Below are 19888 nucleotides of genomic sequence, written 5' to 3' on the forward strand. Positions count from 1 at the left end.
TGTTGCAGTCACTGCTTTTTTATTGGAAAATATGTCAGATTATACATAGTACAGAGAAGTAACTTTCAGGTGGACTAAAATGTTTTCCAAATAACAGAAAATTGTAAGAGAACCAAGTTCAAATTCTTGGTAGCTATAAAGAGAAATGATGGAGAAAGATTTAAATACATAAAATGTAAAGACTTCCAAATAAAAATAAAAAATCCAAAATAAGTGTGGAGTACTGCTGACAAGTCAGAGGTGGGAGGTAATGGCCGAGAAGGCTGTTATCAGGGTGAGGGGGACCCCAAAGATCATTTTGGCCTCTGATGCCACTTCCACAAAAGACAGACTGCCCATATGTTCCAGTACGTGATGTGCTACCTCCTGCTCCTTGGAGAGGACGTGAGTGGCAAAAATGCGTGTCCTTGGGGTCCTCCCTGGGGAGGGGGCACTAGAGCTCACCTCCCAGCTCCGTGGACGCCCAAGCCTGCACGCCCCCCAGTGGGTCACGGGCAGCTGACAGCAAGAAAAGGCAGAACGATACCAAGTACACTTCATTCACGAAGGCAAGAAAGCAAACTGTACATTTTGGAAAGATGTTCCCGAAAACCCCAGGTTCTCTGGCGGACTTAGCAATCCAGCATGACATGTACTGTGTGCCTTGAGTAGTCCTGTGATACACAGAGAGCGTCTTTCCAAACAGTATTTCTGGACATTGAGTTTAATTGAACTCTTGTTTTCATCCGGACTGGAACATGACTGTTTCTTACTCTAACTCCTCCCCATGATTAGGAATCGTGCCGAGCAGCGCTGGGCTCCAGGCCGCGTGCCAGCTGTGGACCCAGCCAACGGGGGTGCGAAATGTGGCCGCAGCTCCTCTCTGTACTAACACCTGCGTGATCTCACCTCCTCTCTGCAGTCACTCCTCAGCGATCCATGCTTCTCTCAGTAGCCCAGTGATCTCAGCCTCTCTACCCGGTCACCTCATGGTCTCAGCCTTCCTAAAGCATCACCACAGACACTTGCTCCAGCCCTGAAGTCACAGCCGTGTGACCCAGCTCCAGTGTGGCGGCACCTCCGTGAGCTCTTCTCCTCTCTAAAATGACTCCTCAGGGAGTCCACTTCAGTGATGTCAGCTCCTCTGAAGTAAGCCTTGATCACAGCTGCTCTGCGGCGCATCAGAAGTAACACCCAGCGACCTCGTCTCCTCTGGGATGTGACACCCAGCGACCTCGTCTCCTCTCAGAAGTAACACCCAGTGACCTCGTCTCCTCTGGGATGTGACACCCAGCGACCTCGTCTCCTCTCAGAAGTAACACCCAGCGACCTCGTCTCCTCTGGGATGTGACACCCAGCGACCTCGTCTCCTCTCAGAAGTAACACCCAGTGACCTCGTCTCCTCTGGGATGTGACACCCAGCGACCTCGTCTCCTCTCAGAAGTAACACCCATCGACCTCATCTCCTCTGGGATGTGACACCCAGCGACCTCGTCTCCTCTCAGAAGTAACACCCAGCGACCTCGTCTCCTCTCAGAAGTAACACCCAGCGACCTCGTCTCCTCTGGGATGTGACACCCAGTGACCTTGTCTCCTCTCAGAAGTAACACCCAGCGACCTCATCTCCTCTCAGAAGTAACACCCAGTGACCTCGTCTCCTCTGGGATGTGACACCCAGTGACCTCATCTCCTCTCAGAAGTAACACACAGTGACCTCGTCTCCTCTGTGATGACATCCAGTGACCTTGTCTCACCGCTGTCTGCAGAAGTGAGAACAAGGTTTTATCTGCGTCACCGTGCACGGCTGTGGCCTTAAGGATCAATGCCCTAGCGCTCACTTTTTCCTGAGATGCTGATAAAGTTTTCACAAGAAAGAGAAAATAACTAAAATTATGACTAAACCAGATGCATCACAGTACATGACAATGGGATACTAGACTATCTTGGAACCGGGAGTAAAAAAATGAAACAAAACAAAAAACCCCTCAAACACAGGAATAGTGATATTAGAGACAGTGAAAAGAGCTATTTGAATTTGAGAATTTTATGTTTTAAAATTATGCACGAAAGAACTTTTTAGTAACTTTTTTTTTTAAAACACCATTACTGTGTAAAGAGGCACCCGCTTGGTGTAGCAACTGTGGAGTCTGGGCGCTGAGATCAGAGCCCCCCTCCTATGTCCAGTTGGAGCCCAGAGGCCCCAGACATCCCATGATTATGGGGCCACAGATTCTGTATCATGAGGGTGGGTTTTAAGGAAAAGATCCACTTTTGAGTTGAATTTTCACTAAAAAGTTAGGACATCCCTTCTGATCGTGAATAAAGTTAAAGCACTAGATAAGGGTTTTCTAAATTTACATCATTTCTCACGAATTAACCTCTAGACTTTTTCCTTTGCTTACCAAACAGGTAGTTCCACACACTTAAGATTTCCAGCCATACTACATGATACTTGATGACAATCTTTTTAAAAATATTTTATCCACACAGCACTTTAGTGCTTTAACAGAATATTGAAAATAGTCCAACTTTCTAATTTCAACTAGAATAATCATTGTATTTAGGGAAGGCACGCAATACTCTAAGAAAAAAAAGGTTATTTGGAATGTCAGAAAGTTTTATTGCGACAGTAATCCTATGCCTTAGCTTCCTTTAGTTTCTCAGTTCAAATACACTGTCTAACGTTAAAGAATTATGGTGTCTTTACAAAACCCACAGCTGTGTGATTCCTCTCCTGCGCAACTTGGAGCCGTGGAGAAGGATGAAACGGGCGTCCCCTGCAGCTTCGCCCGGCTTCTCTCCGGAGTCACTCGGTGACACTGAGTTTCCGGGGGCCCCCGCCGAGCTGCCAGGCCGCGCCGCGCGGAGCTCACAGCCGCCGGTGCACCTTCTGGTGCTGGATCAGGTGCCCGTGCTGGTTGAAGGCGCGCCCGCACTCGCCGCACTCGTAGGGCCGCTCGCCCGTGTGGATCCTCTGGTGCTGGATGAGCACCGAGTACTGGCTGAAGGCCTTGCCGCAGCGGCCGCACTCGTAGGGCCGCTCGCCCGTGTGCGTCCGCAGGTGCACGATCAGCGTGGCCTTCAGGCTGAAGGCCTTGCCGCACTGCGAGCAGCGGAAGGGCCGCTCGCCCGTGTGGATCCGCTCGTGCTGCACCAGAGAGCGGCGGGCGCTGAAGGCGTGCCCGCACTCGCCGCACACGTAGGGCTTCTCGCCGGTGTGCACCCGCTGGTGCTGGATCAGGTGCGAGTGCTGCACGAAGGCCTTGCCGCAGGCGTAGCAGCCGTAGGGCTTCTCCTCCGTGTGGATGCGCTCGTGGTTCATCAGCGTGGAGCGGTGGCTGAAGGCCTTGCCGCACTCGCCGCACTCGTAGGGCTTCTCCCCGGAGTGCACGTTGTGGTGCTGGATGAGCACGGAGCGGTCGCTGAAGGCGCGCCCGCACTCGCTGCACGTGTACGGCTTCTCGCCCGTGTGCACCCGCTGGTGCTGCAGGAGCGTCCTCTTCACGCTGAAGGCGCGCCCGCACTCCGCGCACTCGTGCGGCTTCTCGCCGGTGTGCACCCGCTGGTGGCTGCGCAGGACCGTGCTGTGGTTGAACGCCTTCCCGCACAGCGGGCACACGTACGGCCTTTCTCCGGTGTGGATCCGCTGGTGCTGGATGAGGTGTGAGAGCTGAGTAAAGGCCTTCCGGCACTCAAGACACTCGTGCGGCTTCTCCCCCGTGTGTATTTTATGATGCTGAGCAAGATCCGAGCTCACGCGGAAGGACTTTCCGCATTCATTACACTCGTAGGGCTTCTCCCCCGTGTGGATCCTCCTGTGTTTACTGAGGACCGAGCTCTGGCTGAAGGCCTTCCCACACACACCACACACATAGGGCTTCTCTCCAGTGTGGGTTCTCTGATGCTGGAGGAGATGGGAGCTCCGGCCAAAGCATTTTCCACACTCCATGCACTTGTAGGGTCTCTCCCCGTTAGGAGCGGCTTGATGCTGAGTGACAGCCACGCTCTGGCTCAGGACCTGAACTTGGGTGGGGCCAACAGGGCTTGGACTCAGGCAGAAGCTCCGCTCAGATTCATAATTGCCTTGATCAACCCACATTGTGGGTGTTTTCCCCAGAATCATTGATATTTCCTCTGAAATGAATGGCTTAAGACTCAAGTCTCTATTTTGGTTCTCTGCCTTGTTTTCATATTCTGAAACAAATCCAAAGTGAAAATATTAACTCAAATGCTAATCCACTCAAAACTCGAAAGCAAGTGGAACCATGAAGGTGGCTTTGCTGAAGTGGGGTGGCCGGTGGGAACCTGGTCCCTGAACGCACATGGCTGTGTCAGTTGCAGAGGAGCAGAAAAACCACATCATACAACTAGAAACGTGCTCAGGCTGACAGTGCAGTGTAAGGTGCAAACTCTAGTCTGAGGTCATTTCCATGTGTGAGGTGCACATATGGCACACAGCAGTGGGGTGACAGCCCATCACTGCCTGAGCCCTGCCCTCCCTGGAGTCCTCCTGTGCACCAAGCTTCCAGAAGCCACTGGAGCAGGAATAAATTCGGGACCACACCTACAACTGTGGGGAGCCCTGTCCAGCAGACAGCAACACAGACAGCGAAGCCTAGTGTGGGGCAGGTGGGGAGATGTGTGGGTTCTCATGTCCGGGTCCAACAGACATGTACATGGGAGGCCGTAACGTCCTCTTTGTGCAGAAAGCACTAGGAGCAAGACGAGAGACACACGATGGGAACCCCGCCAAGTCTAGGCTGGAGACGAGGCCTGAGGCGCAGCAGTGAACATGGCCGAGAAGGCTGGGATAGACATTTCTACCATTAGGTCAGGGCTCTGGGGGCTGACTGTGTGAGTGGAGGAGAGCAGCAGGTGCTGAGGACAAGTTTTTTAAATCTTGGAGACCAAGCTATTGAGACGACAAGATGCCACTCAGAGACCAAGACTTTACAAGGGGAACAGGCATGTTCTAGGAGGAGAGGCTGTGCTCAGTGACCTTCACTGAGGACACTCAACAGGTGGAGCTGGCCCCAGTCAGGGCTGCTAGGGGCCAGAGGCCGACTCCAAATGACAGGACATTCTTCCTCCTGGAAGACAGACGCAGCCAGGCCTCCCTGTGAACTCTCCTGGTGTCCAATCTAAGCCCTGCAGCTGAGGATGCCAACTCCACCCACCATGCTGCCGCCTCTAGCTTCCCAAGGTCTCGTGGGGACGGTTAAAGACCATGTTGTCCTTGAGTGATACTCTAGAATGGGAAGCCCTGTGGGCAGAGGAAGATCCAAGGAGGGAATTCTCTCTCTTGTCAAACAACACGCTCAGGGCCTATGACAGGTGCTGGGGGGCCAGCAGCCCTTTGAGGGGAGTTTTACAAACGCTGACACAGATACCAAGAGATCTCCTGTTAGGACAGCATCAGAGTGCGCGTGTGGTGACTGCTTCTTCCCCCTCCCTCCTCTCCAGGGCGAGAATAACTGATATGACTGGTTTGTCTGGGTAAGAACTGGGCATTTCCAGCTCGGGGAACCCACATTCTGCTCTGCTCCTCCATGTTCAAAGACCTGAAGAGGCGGCCCCAAGACGGGGGCCTAGGGTGGTCCCTTCCTGCCAGAATCAGGTGGTAAGTGTCTCATTCTGGGGTTCTTTATTAGGAAGCACTGTGATATGTTCTGTTATATTAAAACACCGTATTTATCTGTCTGTTCTACTGCTGATGGACATTTGGGTTGTTTCCAGTTTTTCCTGTCATGAAGCCTATGATTCCTGGTGCTTCCACACAAACGTCCTTACTGTCTGCACAAGGGAGCGGAAGTATTTAACATGGGGACTCCTATTTTCAGCTTCATGAGATAACACCCCACTGTTTTCCAAAGTGAGCGTGTGCACACACACCCGTCTGCTGCTCTGCACCCTCACTCCCACTTGGTATTGTCGGATCTTTCCATTTTCTCCATTCTGAAGGTGAACATGGTTTTGATTTCCACTTTGCTGATGAATAATGAGGCTGAGGATGTTTTCACTTTTTACTGGCCCTGTTTTCCACTTCTAACAGAACTTGTTCAAGTTTTGTGCCTACTTTTCTTATCGGGTTTTTCTGTATCTTTTATTCTCTTCAAAGCAATTTATTTACTAAGTGTGTACTATATTGATAAATGGTAACAGTATTCTTCAGGTTCTTCATTAAAAAATATCTGAGTTCACTGTCATCTGCTTAATAAGATTTTTACGTAACTTATTTTTAAGAAGTTATAGTATGTGTTTTTTCAACTGGTAAACAAGTTTAATTCTTTATTTTTCAACTTCTAAGCCTCATTTTCACAAAATAAGGCTGATGGGCCAAATAAATAATTACTCATTTACATTGAAAAATATTATTTCTATTGTTGGAAGCTTCCTGAATGGGTGGGTGGCTTCTGGCCTGATGCCAAAGTAACAACATGAGTAAGATGACTTTAGCAGTAAACAAGTAAACTAATTGTGGAGAAGTTAACTCACTCAATCATCCATGGCATAAAAGCAACGTATGACCAAACGTTCATGCTCACAGACAGACTCAAGCTGCTGTGAACGCCAGTGACAGGCCACTTCTCATCCATGCTTGCAGGAGCTGGCTATGAGCAAAGAGCCCCTCGCTTTCAGAATGATGGCTTCAGCCGTTGTTTCAAGTACAAGGTACGGAAGAATGTTTTAAGTATAACAAGACAAATAAAGAGAAAAAAGCAATTCCAGTGAAACAAATTTTTAATTTAAAAAACCCCTCCCCAAAGTTTTGCAGAGACTGCATGTGCTGTATGATGAGAACACATGTTCTGCATCAGAGCGCCCCAGGAACCTCTACATTCTGTAAATCACGAGCGTTAACACCTTCAGGGACTGTACTGGATTAAAAAGATCAGACATACACTTACCCCATGGACAGGATGAACTGTCTTGTTGCATACAAGCTGTCACGTGGTCACATTTGAGGCTGTCTGCAAAAGGAACAGAGAGTTGAAGAGACAACAAAACACTTGTCTTAAAAGTGGAAAAATCCTTTCATTTGCTGTTACAACATGTAAGTGCAATTCACTGAGTTAACAACAGCAGGGCAGGGCAGTTCTCACAGCTTATCCATCCTGCAGAGGGCAAAGCCGCAAGCTGTGCAGCCCTTCCTGCTCCTCCTTGCTCCAGTGCCCGTGGCAGTGCCCCAGGCCACAGCAGGCTGCTCTGCTCCATGCACATCCTTCTCTCAGTGCCCTGAGCCTCCAAGGCCTATGCATGGGGCAGAGTAACCAGGAACTTCTGTACAAAAGTCTCTCATCTCCAACCCACTGTGCTCTTGGAGAATTTCATAATCTCTTTGGCATCAAATCTGAAGGGCACTCATCTCAGCTCGATTAGGTGAGCCCACAGCCAGCCCAGGGAGCCAGGTATGGTTTGGCAGCAGATCTGTGTTTCCTTGCACACCATGGCTTCAGTCAGCAAACAGTTTAAAGTCCTCGGCGAGATTTCTACAACACAATGCTGTCTTTTTTTACTATTCACTGGGAAACTGAGTTCCTCTGAGACTGGCGCATTCATTGTTTCTCTGAGGATATCTGATTTTGCAGGTAAGAGGTGGGCTGTCTGTAACACCTGGTGCCCTGTCCACACAGTCCCTAGAAACAAGGGGGAGAGTGCCACGCCTGAGACTGTGAAGCCGATCAGCCACAGGGTGGTGCCAAGCCATCCCCCACACACCCGGAGGGGGCCACGTCCTGCAGGACAGGCTGACGGAGGTTCTCCCCAGACTTAGATGTCATCCTCCTTCATTGCACATCTCCGCCTAAAGCAACTGCTGAACACCACCTTCAGGGTTGGACGTATCTGCCGTCATCTTCCTGTTTATAATTTTCTCCATAACGGTCTTGCACATCTTCTGTTACATTAATTACTGGATACTTTATATCTCTGATATTGTTGTAAATGTTATCTTTTTAAAAATCACACCTTTTAAAACAACTTTTTTGTTTCTTTTTTTGTGTCTATATGAGATGGTGGATGTTAACTAAACTTATTGTGGTAATTGTTTCATAATATATGTAAGTTATATCATTACACTGTAAACTTAAACTTATATGGTGCTGTATGCCAATTATATCTCAATAAAACTGGAAAAAAGAAATCACACCTTTGTGCCGACAAATAGAAATAAAACTGATTTTGTATCCAGCCAACTGGTAAACTCTGGTGAATTCTAAGCAATGTTTGTCCAAGCAGACAATCATATGAACTGCAAACAACACTTTTCTTCTTTCTTTCCAATTCTTTTTTTTTTTTTTTTGGTAAAGATTTTATTTTTTTCCTTTTTCTCCCCAAAGCCCCACGGTACATAGTTGTATATTCTTCGTTGTAGGTCCTTCTAGTTGTGGCATGTGGGACGCTGCCTCAGTGTGGTTTGATGAGCAGTGCCATGTCCGCGCCCAGGATTCGAACTGACGAAACACTGGGCTGCCTGCAGCGGAGTGCGTGAACTTAACCACTCGGCCACGGGGCCAGCCCACTCTTTCCAATTCTTACAGCTTTAGTTTTCTTGTTTTGTTTTGTTTCGTTTTGTTTGTTTATCTTGCCTTATTTTGTGTGTGGGACCCCCAGGACAATGCTATACAGATACAGGGATGGTGGCTCCCTGGTCTGGGTCTTCATCTCACACACACGCCTTCAGCCCTCACTCTAAGTATCAGGTTGAGAAACTTCCCTTCTACACTTAGGATGCTTCATTCGTTCTTTTCTGAATCAACCCGGGAACCCTCGAAATCTGAATTTCCCATAAGGACAGGGACCAGGGACCTGGCAGGGGGATCACCACATGGGTACTCTCTCCCTCGCCCTTCCTATGCATGCCCAGCTCACTGCCCTCTGTACTCACCTCCGTACGGACTTCCTGCACTCGGCCTCTGCTTGGCTCAGCACCACCCCACCTGCAGGCTCCTTTGCTGGGAGAAGCCCGCGGTGGAAGCCACTCCTGCTGTCTCCCGTCAGTGCCCACAACCACCAGGACCTGCTCAGCTCTCGGTGAAGGAGAGCCAGTTCCTCTCACTCACCTGAGTGGCTACTGCCTGGGCCCCTGCTCTTCTCAGTCCCCTGCCCGTCCAGCACCCACGGCTCTTCCCCTCGCTCCAGCTGGGAGATTATGCTGGGCTTGGATCCTGGAAGTCCTGCTCGTGGGGAGGAAAGTCCTTTTGTCTACACAACATCGGTGAGGACCCACACCCCACCCAAGGGCCTGCGGGCATGAGACAGCCAGTACTGAACTCCCTCTGGAGCTGAGCACCCAGGAGGTGACCCTGAGGCCCCCACCCTATGGCCCCTGGCTGGGCACACAGACACAGACAACGCCTGCCGAGAGGCCATACCCAGCGAGACCACGTTCCCGTAGGTCTCCATCATCACGTGTCGGTAGAGGCCGCGCTGAGCAGGGCCCAGGCGGTCCCACTCTTCCTGGGAGAGGAGCACAGCCACGTCCTCGAAGGTCACCTCAGCCTGCAATGACAGGGGCTGCTGCTGGTTGGAGTAAGTCTCCACATCTGAGACAGAGTGGGTGCATGCAGCGTGGAGGTGGGTGGGGGACGCCCTGGGATGGGGGGATGCACCCTGAGAGTCAAGGGTCGACAGGAAGGGGCCACCGTGACACTTGGGCTGCCCTGGGAGCCGAGGGCACAGGAGGACCATGAGGAATGCAGGGCTGCTGCACAGGCCTCAGGGGCCGCTCACCTGCGGTCTTGCCGGCGGCGGCAGGAGCCCTGCTGCTGCCATCACCTGGGCCCTGGGGTCTCTGAGGAAGATGGAAATCGGAGGAGCCTGAGGGCTGAGGAAGAGAAGGGGGCACATGAGAAGCCCTGCCTTGCCCTGTAAACCCTGACTTCCAGGGGGACCCTGCCCCCTGTGAACTCTGACTCCATAGTTCAGGGGCTGCAAAAACAAGCAGTTGCGGGGCTCTCTGGCCATGGGCCCAGGAAGGTCCCATCTTTGAGACACCTGGGGATGCCTGTGCACCCTGAGGGTCTGGCCATAAGGCTCTGTGTCCCAGACCCCTGGGCTCCTCATGGTTGGCCAGCCACACCTGTGGCTAGGGAGCCAGTGAGGGCTCGGGGCCGCCTGCCCAGCTCACCTGGCCTGGTCCATGGTCCACGCACAAGGACACCCACAGAGGTCTAAGTTGTCATTAGATCTGTGTGGGGGCCAGGCCAGGCTGCCTCCAGAGATAACCCCCAACGAAGAGAAGCTGGGAATGACTGCTTCTGCTCGAGGCCCACACTCCTGTGGGGACCTCACCCCAGGCCCTGCACGCTTTGACCTGACCACGGCCCTCCTGTGGGCACGCTGATGCCTCACCATGCCTGGGTCGTGCCCCGAGGGCCGTGGTACTCGATGAGGCAAGGGTGTCAGCCCGGTGGTGGCACCACCAGGAGTTGGCAGTGGACCATGAGACGTGTTTGGGTTCTGGTGGACTAAGTTCAGAGTGACCCAGGGATTTGGTCTGAGCACCTGACCGGAAGGCCTGGGGGCGGGTGGGCTCTGGGGACATAGGACAAGTTAAGCTGAGATGTCTGTCACATCCGAACTGCTGGAAAAAAGGGGGGACTGGGAGCTCTCCTGACGGAGGAGCAGGGTTCACATCTTCTGAGCACTGAGGGGGTCTGCAACAGGGACACAGACGCCCAGCCAGCAGATCACTCCAGGGAAGACGGTATAAGAATGCAATCAACCTTCTTCTGCACACGACTCAGCAGGCACCTCCACTAACAGGAGGTTTCACACCTTGGGCCACGGGGAGGGAAGCCTGGGGGCAAGAAGTCAGGGGGCGCCGTGACCCAGTTTTCTGTGTAAAACATCAGATGTATGCATATGTTTGCACAGACAACTTTCGGGAAGATACACACTGAACTTCTAACCGTGGCTGCCTCTCACTGCCCTGTCCCTCTGTTCACCTAAAATGCCCATTCCCCCAAATCTGTGTGTAAGTGCAATGCAACTCTAATTAGAATTCCAACAGGAGTCTTTCGAAGGAGTGACTATAAAACTACTTAGAAGTCCTGTGAACGATGGATGCTGGGGAGTAGGCAAGAATAGAATACGAAAGAAGCAGGGGTCTGGGGTCTCTCCAGGTCTCAGAACCAACAGTGGGGAAGCCCTTGCCACCATGTGTTCTGCCTCCCGCCCTCCTGGTGGCATATCCACCACCCACACCCCCTCGAGGAACAGCATCATCTCTCTTGCTTCACCCTGTCCCATGCTTGAGTCACCCACAGACCTGCCATCTCTCATGGTCAGTCATCCTCCCAAGGGCCACAGCCTTGTCTAGATGCCTCCCCATGAGTGGTCTCCCCCACCAAGTGGCCCTGGTCAGGGTGTCCTATGACCACCACATGGCCAAACCCTTGTCTAGTGTCAGCAGTGGGGGCAGTCGGTCACCCCGTCCTCCTGTAACTCAGTCTCCACTAGGTCTCCTGGACACTGCTCTCTTAGCAGAAGCCTCTGTCCATCCTCACCTGCATGAGAATTCGACCTTCGTGAACAATCCAGCGCCGGTCCCCTGGGGACCTGGCAGAGGTGGACGGTCATTCACACCACAGCCCGACTGCACCTGGGCTGGGATCCAACAACGAAGACCCATAGGAACCCCATTCAGGGCCTCTCCAGTGGGTGCTGACAGCCGGTACGGCTGATCCAGGAGGTGTTGCCTCATGTGGCCACAAGGCCTTGGGCCAGGCCCCCTCCTGCTCCTGCCTGTGTCCTGTGTCTGTGCACCTGAGCTGCTTCCTGCCCCACGTCCTGAACATACCTGGCACTGGGTGTGGTCATCCTACAATCCTAAATGTTCAGTGGAGCCCAGGGGCTCTTTTTCGGTGTGGTTGAGCTGGCGGTCCCCTTCTTTCCAACAGGACATCTCCATGTGGATGTTCCATAGCATCTCAGACACTTAACATCCAACCCTGAGCCCCTATTTCTGCCCACAGCTCGGTCTGTGCTCTGGTACACAAGACACAGTCCTGAAGCTGCCTTTCCTCCTCACACTCTCACTCCCTACTCCCAACACACCCTCCAGGTGCACCCAGAACCTGGCCCTGCTACAGAACAGTCCTGCCTCTGCCCCCTATGGGACACAGTGACTGTCCTTGGCTCCAGCCGCTCCTTGACTCCTGCAAGGCTGCTCAGAACCCTGCCCAGCCTCACTTCTGCCAGGGAGGCTCTGACCCCTTGGCCAGTGTTCGGCTATGTTGCCCTCTCACTGAGTTTCCTCCTGACCCCACTTGGGGACCTCTGCCTGTCCAGCTCTCAGACCCTCCCTTCCTGCCCCAGCAGAGCAGGCAGCGGCCCAATGTTTACTGAATAAACGAATGAAATTAAAAGAGCAACGAGACCAAACTTTACATCCTTTAGAACAACACCAAGTACCAGCATCTGCCGCTGGCAGGGATGGGAAAGCAGAATCTCTAAATCTCTAATAGACTCTTTCTCAGGAAAGCTGCCTGGCAGTATTTAGGAGAATCAGATCACCCTTGGACAGTAGGTGCCCTACTGGGATGGACACAGGCTCTAGGTGCAGCCACCAAGGCCACCAAGGTCCTTCCACACACAGGTCACACACCAGCTAACAGAAAGATTTATGCTATGCCAGGTGGCTTGACAGGTAAATGAAAGCAGGGGATGCAGAGAGCATGTTAACAATGCTCCTGTTTCATAAACAATGACTCCAGGGCCATAAAGGATGTGTGCACTTTGTCCCCATCTGTGAAACAGGGAGATTACACACCTCCTCTCAGGGCCTCATGAGGACCGAAAGGTCAGTGAAAAGACCGCTCAGAACTGCCCGGTACAGTCAGATGCTGCTGGACTGGGAGTCATCTCCTCCGACTGGATTAGGCTGTCAATATGCGTGAGGCAGAGGGAGAAGCAGAAAAGACTTCCACCTGGGGTGAGTCCTAGAAAAGCATAAAAACAAAAGATCTCTACCTAGGATGACCTTTGCATATTGCCAAGAGAAAAAAGCATACCGCAAAGTATGCTTGTTGCTATGTCTGAATGTGTCTCCCCATTCATTTGGTGAAATCCTAATGCCAAACAGATGGTGTTGGGAGGCGGGGCCTTTGGGAGGTGCTTAGGTCGTGAGGGTGGAGCCCCATAACGGAATTACTGCCCTTATAAAATAGGCCCCACAGACCTCCTCGCCCCTTCCATGTGAGGCACAGCCAGAAGTCTGCAACCAGGAACAGGGCCCTCACCTTGACCGTGTGGGGACCTGCTCTCCAACTTCCAGCCTCCAGAACTGTGAGAAATAAATATCTGTTGTTTCATTTTGTTACAGCATCCCAAATGGACTAAGACACTTGTAGTCTGATAAAAAATGAACAAAAGAAATTTTAAAAGTAGCACTAATTTTTAATTTTTCTTTACTTATACTTTGGTAAGAAAGGTCTGGGTCTTCTGGAACAAGTCTGTGATCAGATGCAAAAATGTGCAAAACCCTGTGAGTCTCAAATCGAAACCACTGGACACTTGCAAGGCAGGAAAACACAGAGCCATATGGGGCACCGAAATTGGCTTTTAACAAGCACCCCTCCCTCCGCGCCCCTCAGGATTCTGAAGCCCAACTCCAGGCTTTGCTCTGCGGGAAAAACAGGAATTTAGACAGGAAGGGACACAGTGGGCATGACAAGTGCCCCCAGACGGCCCCCAGGACCTGAACCATCACCACTGAATGTCAGAACAGACATTGATGAGCCGCTTGGGGAGGCCGTGCGGCCCCAATACAGGAGCAAGTACAAACAGCACCCGTGACACTGTTCCCTGACCCTAACCCGGCCATCATCACTGTCATTCTTCAGATGCAGGAATTTTGTTTTGGGAGGTCTCCCTAGGGACTAACCCAAACAAAAGCAGAACAGATCAATGTTCTCAGCAGCAGTGGTCACTTAAAGAAAGTGGAAGGAAGCCACACTGCAGTGAGGAACTCTGCCAAGCCGGCTCCGGCTCTTGTGATGACTGAGCAGCCGCAAACACGGACAGCCAACAAAAAAGTGACTGCAGAGATGCAAAGAACTTACAATTCAAGGTTTACTATTATTATTTTGTTTCGTAAGCTAAGCTTTGGGAACTTATCACCCTTGTCGAAATTCCAGATGGTCTTGATGCCAAAAATCAAGTAAGCCTGTGCTTCCAAAGACCCCACCCACAGTGACGGGCTGCGACAGGCACACTGAGTCCCTGGTCTCGGGTGGGTGGCTCCCAGGTCTCCCTCTCTCTGTCCTCCCCATCCGCACCCCCAGGTTTTCCTGCTTGGAATGCCCTGCCCCTCTTCATCTCCACGGAGCCCCACCCTCCAGGGTCAAACCACCTTCAGAAGAGGCAGCTCTGAGCTGCTTGTGGGCACAAAGCACAACCCCGAAAGCTTCAGCAGCAAATGATCCCAAATAAGCACACGAACCGACAGCTTTGCTACGCACCAGCAACACCCAGTCAGCAAATACACAAGGAAAAAGATTCTGTTCACAAAGGGCAACAAGAAACAAACTTAGAAATGTGATGAATAAATGTGACGATAACATTTATAAATGTTGATTCTGCCCACTGTACCCACAAAGCCATGGTGCTGAGGGCCAAGTGGGCCTGGCCGAGAAGGGGCAGCGCCAGAACTGGGCTGAGCAGGGCCAACTCTATATAAACAAACGGGGGACAGAGGAGGTGATCCAAACCGCTGGGGGACAGATGCTTCAGGGAAAATAAAATTAGACCTTTACATAAAGCTCCACAAATCTCCCAGAGAGCAAAGCAAAGGCAAAGACATAAAAAATACGACAGAAAAAAATCAGATCTTCCCATACCCTTTATCAAAAGTCTAAAGGAGCCATGAATGAATAAGAGTTAAAATTACATCATAAAAAGAACTTGAACCACAATTCAGGTAAATTTTATTACTTTAGGTGGGAAGGGCCTTTCTAAGAAAAAGATCAAAAGCAGAAAGCCTGGGGGGCAGAGACCCACAGATCCACCGCACGAAAATAAAAACCTCATGCACATCAAAGCCACCACAAATTCCAGAAATGGGTCCAAAGACACGTAAGAATTCAACACACGACAAAGGCGGTTTTCCAAATCAATGGAGAGATGAATTATTCAATAGGTAGTGTTAGAAACGGCATGATTTAGAGAAAAAAGGAAGCTAGATTCCCAACACACCCCACACCAAAATAAATTCCAGATGGACCCAACATTTTACAAGCACCAGGGAAAACAAGAGTCATTTCAAAGAGTCTTGAGGTGGGAATGCCCTTTAAAACAGAGCACGAAGACCACAAGCCTTAAGAGTAAGCGTTTGACCATTAAAAACTTGAAAATTCCTATCTCAGAAAGCCCCCAAAGCAGAACAAAACGCCCTAACAGGAGCCCAGTGACAACGTGAGAATACTTTCAACACATACGGAAAGGAAGAGGAACCGGCAGAGCACAAAGGAAGCACAAGCGACCTCGCCCAGCGGCGGGGGCGGAAAGCGCGGACCCCAGGCCCAACCCTGCCCCCACCGCGGGAGCCCCTCCGGAGGGCGGCGCGGCGGCGGCGGGGACAGCGGCGAACAAAGCCCGCTCAGAAGCGCCGCCGCCCGCTTCCAGCAGAACACGGAACAGCGGACGACCGGCGGGGAGACACCCGAGCGCCGGAGGGCGGGGACACGGCGGGGCTCGGGGCTCGGGGCTCGGGCGGGGGAAGGCAGGGGTCCGGGGGCCGCGCCCGGCCCGCCTGCCGCGAAGCCGAGACGCCCGCGGCTCTGCATTTCGGGGAGCCCCCGCGCCAGGCTGGGACGTGCGGGCGCCGACCGCTCTCCCCGGGGCCCCCGTCACCCCGCTCGACCTCCGGCCAGGCTCGCCGTCCACGGGACCCGGGAGGGTCGGGGTGTGTCAGGGGCGCTCGGGTGGAGATCGAGGGCGGGGGGAGGTCGGGGGCGCCCAGGGGTGGGGGGCGGGGGGCTCCAGGGTGTCGGGGGCCTAGGAGTGGAGGTCTGGGGGCGTGAGGAGGGCGTCCGGGTGCGGCAAAGGGTTGGGGGACTCGGAGAGGGTCCGGGGAGGAGGGGCCCCCTGCACGTCCTGAGGGCGAGGGAACTCGCGCAGGGGGAGGGAGCAGCGCGTGCCGCGGAAAGACCCGGACGCGCGCGGACCACGCCGCGGCTCCGGCGTCAGCCACAGGAGCCGCTCCCGGCCGGCCGGCACCCACACACGCAGCGCACTCACCATTCACGCCGCAGCCTCTCGCGCTAAAGGGCGGCCGCCTCGAGCGCACTCAGACAAAGAGGACGCCCCGCCCCGTCTGCGCTTCCACCAATCCTTGCGGGCCCCGCCTCCTCAGGCCCCGCCCATGCCTCCTGGGCCACCAATCCTAGAGCGCGACACCTCCCAGTCCAGCCGTCGGCTCCCCTCCCCCGCCCGGCACCTTTTTCCAGGCTGACGGCTGTGCTTCGCCCTCCTGAGTCACCGAGAGCCGAGGCCTCCGTGATGCCTAGAGAGGCGACGCCGCGCTCCGGCCGCTCAAGGCCGCACTTCCGGCAGCTCCGAGGAAGCTTCCGGTGCGCCTCCGGGAGCGCCAGCCGCGCGTCCGTCGCCGTATTCCGGTCTCTGCTCCGGGTGGTGCCTGCTCCGCTTCAGCCGGGTGCCGTCCCCTAGAAGGCGTGGCTCGTGGCTGTGCCCGGGACCCGGCAAGGGCCTGGCGGCGGTCGTCACGTGTGACAGGGACCGCCTCCTCGTCCACCTGCACCGGTGTGTACCTCGTCTGGGGGGTGTAAGCCGTGCGCCCGGCGGAGGCGGTCCAGCGGCGCGCGCACCCGCCTGAGGGGCGGCTCGGGCGGCCAGTGCCTGAAGGCCGCCCGGAACGCTTAGGGCCGACCTGCAGGAGCAGCTGGGGAGCGGGGAAGACTGGCCGAGGGGTCTCGCTCTTCTGATACGCACCCCGACGCGCAGGCCACACCCGCGTCCCGCCATCCGGCGCGGGTGGCCTTGGGCTCCGAGGCTCGCAGGAAGAGCCCGACGGGCAGGAAGGGCAGGCGGGCCCAGAGGCTCCGGGGGCTGCGGGCGCGCCGGCGCCCTGACTGCCGTGCGGAGAGCTACCGTCTGTCTGATCGGGGCGGGGCGGACGGTCGACGGGGGCTGGGTGTGTGTGCCGCTGGGCACCACGTGGGCACCGAGCCCTGTGCGGGTGCGTCCACGCGTCTCCTGACAGCCGAGAGGGCGGGAGTTCCGCTTTATGGAGAGGGAGGCCGGCCTGCCGGAGGGCACTCCGTCTACCCCACACCCCAGTGGCGCAGGGTCCCCTCTGCCAAGGCTCCGTGAAGCGCAGGACCAGGCTCTTCAGACTTTGGCCCCGTTGTTGGTCCCGGATGGTTTTGCCGGTTGACAGTGTTAAAGTAATTAAACAGGGAGGCCTTAGACTGGGGTGGCTCTAATGCTTTGGTACCTACTGAAGCAAACCCCAACTAGGCTTGCCAAATAAGGCGCTGCCAAGCTGCAGCCAGCCAGTCAGGCTCCTTGCTTTGCTTCCGAGTCTTCTCTAGAAACCTCTTCCCTGGCTCCTGTCGGCACAGCCCTCCTGACCGCTCTCGGTTTGGTGCTGCTGGTTCCAGTCCGTGTTTGCTCAGATAAACTCTTCAAGAGTTTAACATGCCTCAGTTTACCCTTTAACAACGAGGAGTGAGCTCTGTCCCAGCCACCTTGGTCCCAACTGATGCTTCTAGGACCTTCTCAGCACACCCTTTCTTTTTCTCCCCCACAGGTTTTCATTCTGCAAATGTTCATAAAAGTTGAAAGAATAATACCATGAACACTTGTATACCTTTTCCTTAGTTTCAACAGCTAATATTTTGCTAGTTTTTCTGGCAGTTCAACAACTAGTATTTCCCCCAGCTCATCTCTTTTGTGCCTAGTTTGTCACCTCTTTTCTGTCTCTGTTTAACAAGCACAGCACTTACTGAGTGCTGTGTGTGATAGGCGCTGTCCTGAGTGCTGGGGTGACATCACTGAACAAGACAAGCAACATTCCTCATGAATCCCTGTCCTTGTGGACCTTACATGTGAATGGGGAAGGCAGGCAGTACACAGAATAAAGATGTGGATGCAGGGTGTGTTCAGAGGCGGTGAGTGCTGTGGAAGGTCTGGGCAGGTGCCACTGCCGCTCACACACATCCCCTGGCTCACTGGGCGGCACGGGACAGCAACAGGTCTGCAGCTGCTCTGCCTTCCTCTGGATCCTTCAGCTTCCTTGATTCCTGGCTGTGTTTAGCTCCAGGAGAAAAGGCTCCCACTTCTTCAGGACACCCACATCATCCAGGAAAACAAAGGGTTTCCAGTCTAGCCTCATAGGTCCAAGCTCGTGATGTAGGTTCCAGCTTGTTCTTTCTCTCCCCACTTCACATTTGTCTTCTCATCCCAACTGCCTGTCCTGCTCCAGCATCAGATCAAAGACAGCAGCCTGCAGGAACTGCTCATGTCCTGCAGTTGCGTGAGGTCCAACCCCTGTAACAGATAGTATATAGTATGCATGTAATTTCTGTCTACTAGTGGTTCTGCTTCTTTGATTGGTCCCTGATACCTTATACTTATAGACAACACATACACACTTGGGCACGCACACGCGTACTCCTATTTGTTAAAGCAAATGGAGAATTAGACATTTAGTCACTCTATTATAACTGCTTTTTTGTTTCATTTATTATTAACTCTTTTGAGTGCACAGTGAATTCAAGGCCTTTCACCAACTCTACGTGATCCAATTAACTGCCATTATAATTATTAGTTACATTTAAAAATGTCCGAATTGTCCCAGACGGTCATGGGAGCCTCTGAGCTGGGCTGACATTGAACCTGCCCTGATTTTTGACCACGGGGTCTTCTAGGGCTCCCATGCTTTTCTGGCTTGTAGCTTTGGACTCAGTCCCCTCAGGATCCCTGACTGCTTTTGGAAAAGGATGAGAGGCCAAAGTCTGGGCTTCCAGAGGTGCACCTGAAATTTTTGGTGCTTTTGGTGCATTGTTAGAGTGCCAAGCTGGAACTTGTCCTTTTGAGGTTGCGTTTACATCGGCCAATTTAACACATTATGTTACTGTCTCAGGATTGGCATTGGCTATGTACGGCAGAAACCTGACAACAGTGGCTTAACCAAAGAAGTGTTTATTGTGTTTTTTCCCCTAGGAACAAGAAGTCCCGATGTGAGCTGTCTAGTCCCCTCAATGCCGCTAGGCCTCTAGCTTCTCCCTTATTTCCCATTGGCCATTTTAAAATGTGGTTTTTCATTGTCATTTTCTTTCTTGTTGCAAGAAGGCTGCTCCATCTCTAGCATCACATCCACATTCCAAGCAGAATGGGAAAAAGCAAAAGACAAAAGCAAATACTTGCTCCGTCAATCCCGTTGTAAAGAGCTTTTTCAGAACTGCACTGAGTGACTGACTTATAGTTCATTGGCCTAAAGTATGTTACAGGACCAGCTCTAGCTCCAAGGGGGGCTTGAGAAATGTAGCCTTTCAGCTGGGAACAGTACCATGCTGAATAAAACTGGAGTTCTATCAGGAGGGAAGAAGTGGGAAAGGCATATTTCATAGGCAACCAGTTGTGTTGACCATATCCTATCCCACAGTTCTCAAAGCGTGTGTTTGAAATTACCACTAAAACCTTCATCTTCATTGACCTTTGGGGGTCTAATGTGTGTTGGGAAAGCCTTCCATGCATAACTGTTCGTTCTTTCTTATCACATAGTCCACACTGCAGAAGTCCTAAATCAAATCTGGAAGCATAAATTTTACTACATAAAAAAAATCCAACATAAGCAAGGTCAAAAAAGACAACCCTCAAATTGGGAAAAATATTTGCAACTCATATAATAGCAAAAGGGCAAATTTTCTTAAAATACAGAGTT

The 19888-nt window shown here is 52.7% G+C and overlaps 1 protein-coding gene and 1 long non-coding RNA gene across 22 annotated transcripts in view; one reads left to right on the top strand and one right to left on the bottom strand.

Annotated features, from left to right (window-relative positions):
• Nucleotides 1–17100, bottom strand: ZNF250 (zinc finger protein 250). 21 transcript variants are annotated; one of them, XM_044780854.2, is made up of 8 exons: nt 16421–17100; nt 13224–13335; nt 12755–12923; nt 9712–9805; nt 9354–9480; nt 9042–9155; nt 6888–6950; nt 1–4173 (listed from the first exon to the last, which is right to left on the bottom strand). In XM_044780854.2, the coding sequence occupies exons 4-8, from the start codon at nt 9751–9753 to the stop codon at nt 2849–2851; spliced, it is 1671 nt and encodes a 556-aa protein (XP_044636789.1). In that variant the 5' UTR covers nt 9754–9805; nt 12755–12923; nt 13224–13335; nt 16421–17100; the 3' UTR covers nt 1–2848. The 21 variants fall into 21 exon arrangements, with proteins under 21 accessions (XP_044636789.1, XP_044636782.1, XP_070338051.1 ...); XM_044780847.2 differs by having other exon boundaries at nt 9354–9498; nt 16421–16554; XM_070481950.1 differs by having other exon boundaries at nt 13224–13267; nt 16421–16550.
• LOC123290255 (uncharacterized) overlaps nt 16606–19888 on the top strand; it is a 12372-nt gene continuing 9089 nt past the window's right edge. The window contains exon 1 of the long non-coding RNA XR_006534636.2: nt 16606–16743. This is a non-coding gene — a long non-coding RNA (uncharacterized lncRNA). The remainder of the gene's footprint in view (nt 16744–19888) is intronic.

Source organism: Equus asinus, chromosome 12, assembly GCF_041296235.1.
Source record: "Equus asinus isolate D_3611 breed Donkey chromosome 12, EquAss-T2T_v2, whole genome shotgun sequence".
Classification (NCBI taxonomy): Eukaryota; Metazoa; Chordata; class Mammalia; order Perissodactyla; family Equidae; genus Equus; species Equus asinus.

What these genes read in the sequence shown, in the direction of transcription:
- ZNF250 (XM_070481944.1), bottom strand. An exon ending in CAGGTCCCCACACGGTCAAG is followed by an intron (nt 9,806 to 13,223) that starts GTGAGGGCCCTG and finishes TCTCTTCCTCAG; the next exon opens with CCCTCAGGCTCCTCCGATTT. An exon ending in CGCCGCCGGCAAGACCGCAG is followed by an intron (nt 9,499 to 9,711) that starts GTGAGCGGCCCC and finishes TCCAACCAGCAG; the next exon opens with CAGCCCCTGTCATTGCAGGC.